This window comes from Amphimedon queenslandica, unplaced genomic scaffold, assembly GCF_000090795.2.
Source record: "Amphimedon queenslandica unplaced genomic scaffold, v1.1 AMPQUscaffold_12757, whole genome shotgun sequence".
Classification (NCBI taxonomy): domain Eukaryota; kingdom Metazoa; phylum Porifera; class Demospongiae; order Haplosclerida; family Niphatidae; genus Amphimedon; species Amphimedon queenslandica.
Window position 1 is genome coordinate 6,483 of NW_003547007.1, and position 3,446 is coordinate 9,928.

The 3,446-nt window shown below is 31.3% G+C and overlaps 1 protein-coding gene and 1 long non-coding RNA gene across 2 annotated transcripts in view; both read right to left on the bottom strand.

The window, feature by feature from the left end:
- On the bottom strand, positions 1-959 carry LOC109586876 (uncharacterized). Its single transcript, XR_002187255.1, has 5 exons — positions 933-959; positions 834-878; positions 430-549; positions 317-382; positions 1-28 (listed from the first exon to the last, which is right to left on the bottom strand). It is a non-coding gene; the product is annotated as an uncharacterized LOC109586876 (long non-coding RNA).
- A 1,541-nt stretch (positions 960-2,500) lies between these two features.
- LOC109586871 (uncharacterized) overlaps positions 2,501-3,446 on the bottom strand; it is a 5,989-nt gene continuing 5,043 nt past the window's right edge. Inside the window, exons 3-5 of the mRNA XM_020003100.1 lie at positions 2,807-2,869; positions 2,591-2,755; positions 2,501-2,543 (exon numbers count right to left, since the gene is read on the bottom strand). Of these exons, the coding sequence (XP_019858659.1) occupies positions 2,509-2,543; positions 2,591-2,755; positions 2,807-2,869 (263 nt within the window). The 3' untranslated portion in view covers positions 2,501-2,508. The remainder of the gene's footprint in view (positions 2,544-2,590; positions 2,756-2,806; positions 2,870-3,446) is intronic.

A 3,446-nucleotide genomic window follows, 5' to 3' on the forward strand; every position in this document is an offset into this window, starting at 1 on the left:
CCTTTGATAGAGGAAGTGGTGTCAATGTCTAGTATAAATTAATAATAATAATAACAATGATTATTATTATTCTGTTAAAAATACATTTGTTTCTATCAAAGGAATACAGTATAACCTCCTCCTATTGTGGACACTCTAAAATAAGGACACCTCTATAATGAGGAGGGGTAGTATCAGTCCCAATACAATAGTAATGTATATTAATGAACCTCTGAAATAAGGACAGGTTCATAATCAGGAGCTAGGGTATTATTGGGTCCCAAGGTGTCCGGAATAGACAGGATTGACCGTACATTAATACATTAGTTGATATTACCTGTACAGTGATTCCTTTGTGATGATACTCATCGTGTAGGGTTCGTCCTAACATTGTCACAAAACTCTATCAATAAACATTAATAACCATTAATAACTAGCAACCACACCCACCATTGAAGCAGCTTCAGCAGCTAATAGAGGAGTAGGGGGAGCATCACCTAAAGCTGAGGACACATTGATAATAGCACCTCTACCTCTCTCCAGCATTGTGGGTAATATCATATGAGTCATCTAATAAACAACAACAATAAACAACAACAATAATAAACAACAATTAACAATAAACATCAACAATAAAAATAATAAAAATACATACAGGCTAGCCTCTATATAATGGAAACTTATGTACAAGAAAGTGTCTCTGTTATACAGAGGTGTCCTTTATGGTGAGGTTATTTTATACAGTAAGGAATGTAACTGGTACACTAGGTGCTGTCTGTAAAATGGAGGTGTACGCTATAGAGAGTGTCCATTAAGAGAGGCTATACTGTACATGTACATGTATTTAACGTTACCATTGTTGTTGATGCTATGTTGACATTTACCAGCTGCCACAACCGCTAAAAATGATAATAATATTAATTTATTTATTCATTAATTATTTTTTTTCTTACATTATTTGGTACTTGTGAGAAATACTGGGATGATCAAATTTTATTGGATTGACATTAACTGAATAAGAATAAGGACATCAAAATGTATCAGAAAACGTAATAAAAATTTGGGGTAATTTTGGAGCCATTTTAAATTTAATCTTTTATTATTATTATTATTATTATTCTTTATCATTTCCTTTTTCTGTGTCACTAACTTAACCTACCTACTTTTAACCTTGCTTAACCTACATGTTTTATTTCTGTTTTTTATTTATAATAAATTTTTGAGGGCTCCATCTCCTTTCTACTGGGCTATAGCCTTGGGTATTTTTCAGAATTCTGGCGTTTTCTTAAAATCGCCGTAACTTGAAAAATATTTGTTGGAATCAGCTCAAACTTTCTACACAGCATAAAGATATCAATATGTATCAGAAAATTTAATAAAAATTTGGGGTGATTTCGGAGCCATTTTTGGAAAAAACCATGGGCTATAGCCTTGAGTATTTTTCAGAAATTTGGCATTTTCTTAAAAATGGCCGTAACTTGAAAAATTGAAGTCGGAATCAGCTCAAACTTTCTACACAGCATAAGGACATCAATATGTATTTTAAAATCTAATAAAAATTTGGGGTGATTTCGAAGCCATTTTTTGGAAAAAACCAAAAAATAAGTAAAAATTAAGTATAAGTAAAAATTTGACAACCAAATCCCAGACCATCATTATCAGGTAGTGCCTTTACTATCAGTACTGATGAGAAGTTGGTATTATTATTATTATTAGAAATAGTTGTAACTGTTATATCTTTTTGCTGTTTAATGGATTCAGTTAGTTCACCACCTTGTATTGTCCATTGCAATATATCTCCAGTTCCTTCACAAGTAAATTAATGCTGCTGTTGTATAAATAGGAGCTACTATACTGGAGTCACTGTAATGACTAGTGAAAGGAATGAATGACTGGGTCACCAGAAGATAACATTAATTCTTACCAGCTCCATCCACTGAGAGGGAGATTATTACGAATTAATTGATTAATTAATTATTGCTCGTATCTATAGCAACGTAGCTCTATGGTACAAGTATGCATAGTTGCTGCATGTTTTGCTGTACTTGATAGATTCTTTCAATAACAATGAATGATGTTGCATCAGAAGATTATGTGCGTCAAATAAGTGAAAATGCAGTAGCATTATGTGATGGTTGGGAATTTTTAAAGTTTTCATTTTAGTAGGCTGACAAATCACGATGACCTTTGGCTTTGATGTGCCAAATTAGATTTGGTAAAAATAATTATAATAAGTTGCTTAAAAATACTAACAGTAAGTAATAGCATTGTAAATTATAGTTATTATTTTTAAGGTCGCCATGCCTAATAGTCAAGTATAGATTCTAGTGCAACCAATTTTTGCCTAATTATTAAAATAATTCAGGATAGCTACCTGCACACAGTTTTATACAGTATACATTGGTTTGAACATTAGATCATCATTATGCTGGAATGATTAACATTAGTTTGAACATGAGATCTATTGCTATGTATCTAAAGTGTATTTATAATAATAATTATTATTATTATTGCTACACACCTTCAGTATTATGCTGGATTATTTGTAATCAGCTCTTGAGTTACTAATAATAGATTAAATCAATCATTATAAATTAATATTATGTCATACATTCATTATTTTTCTTTGGCCTTCTTCTAATCCAAAACCCAACAATTATTATTGATACTGTCACTATTAGGAAGAGGATGACTGATCCCACTACTGAGGATACAGTATATAACAATTGTATCATTGGTGTACTGTCTGGAGTAGCTGCCATCATTGGAGTATGCTCTGTGGAATGATAACAGTATATCATTAACTTATTGTACCTTATTGTTATACCTGTTGATACTGTAGTAGGAAATGTATGGTAAAGTGTTGCTTCAATAGACTCACTACTGATTGCTATAAATCAACAATTATACTAGTTATCGTATAGCTGGTTTATTTTGTGGCCTCAAATTTTTGTTACTTAAATTTTCATTAGAATTAATTTTAGTGCCTTGCTAAATTTTTGTTAATATTTAATTGGTTTTAATAAAATTTAGTGGAATTAATTTTAGTGGATTTGAGCCTGCACGAAAATTAATTCCACATGAAATAAACCAGCTATACGGTATAAAAATAGCTATAATGTAGATTTAGATTTCATTACCATTGATTGTAGATAGTGTATTAGAAGGTGATGGTGTGTTAATGATTATAATCTCAACCAGTGAATGATAGTGTACAGCAGGTCCATATATTGATCCATTGTTGAGATAATAAACTGATACATTATACACTCCACTGGTTGATACTGATAGTATCCTATTGTCTGATCCAGTTATATTAAAGTGTTCATTCCTTCCATTACTAGTATCAGTAAATATCACATGACATCCATCATCAGTTGATACTAGTTGATATATACACCGTACACTAACTGATCCATTGGTATATGTATTGTTAATGTAGAGACCAATGACCTGATATGTAGCTG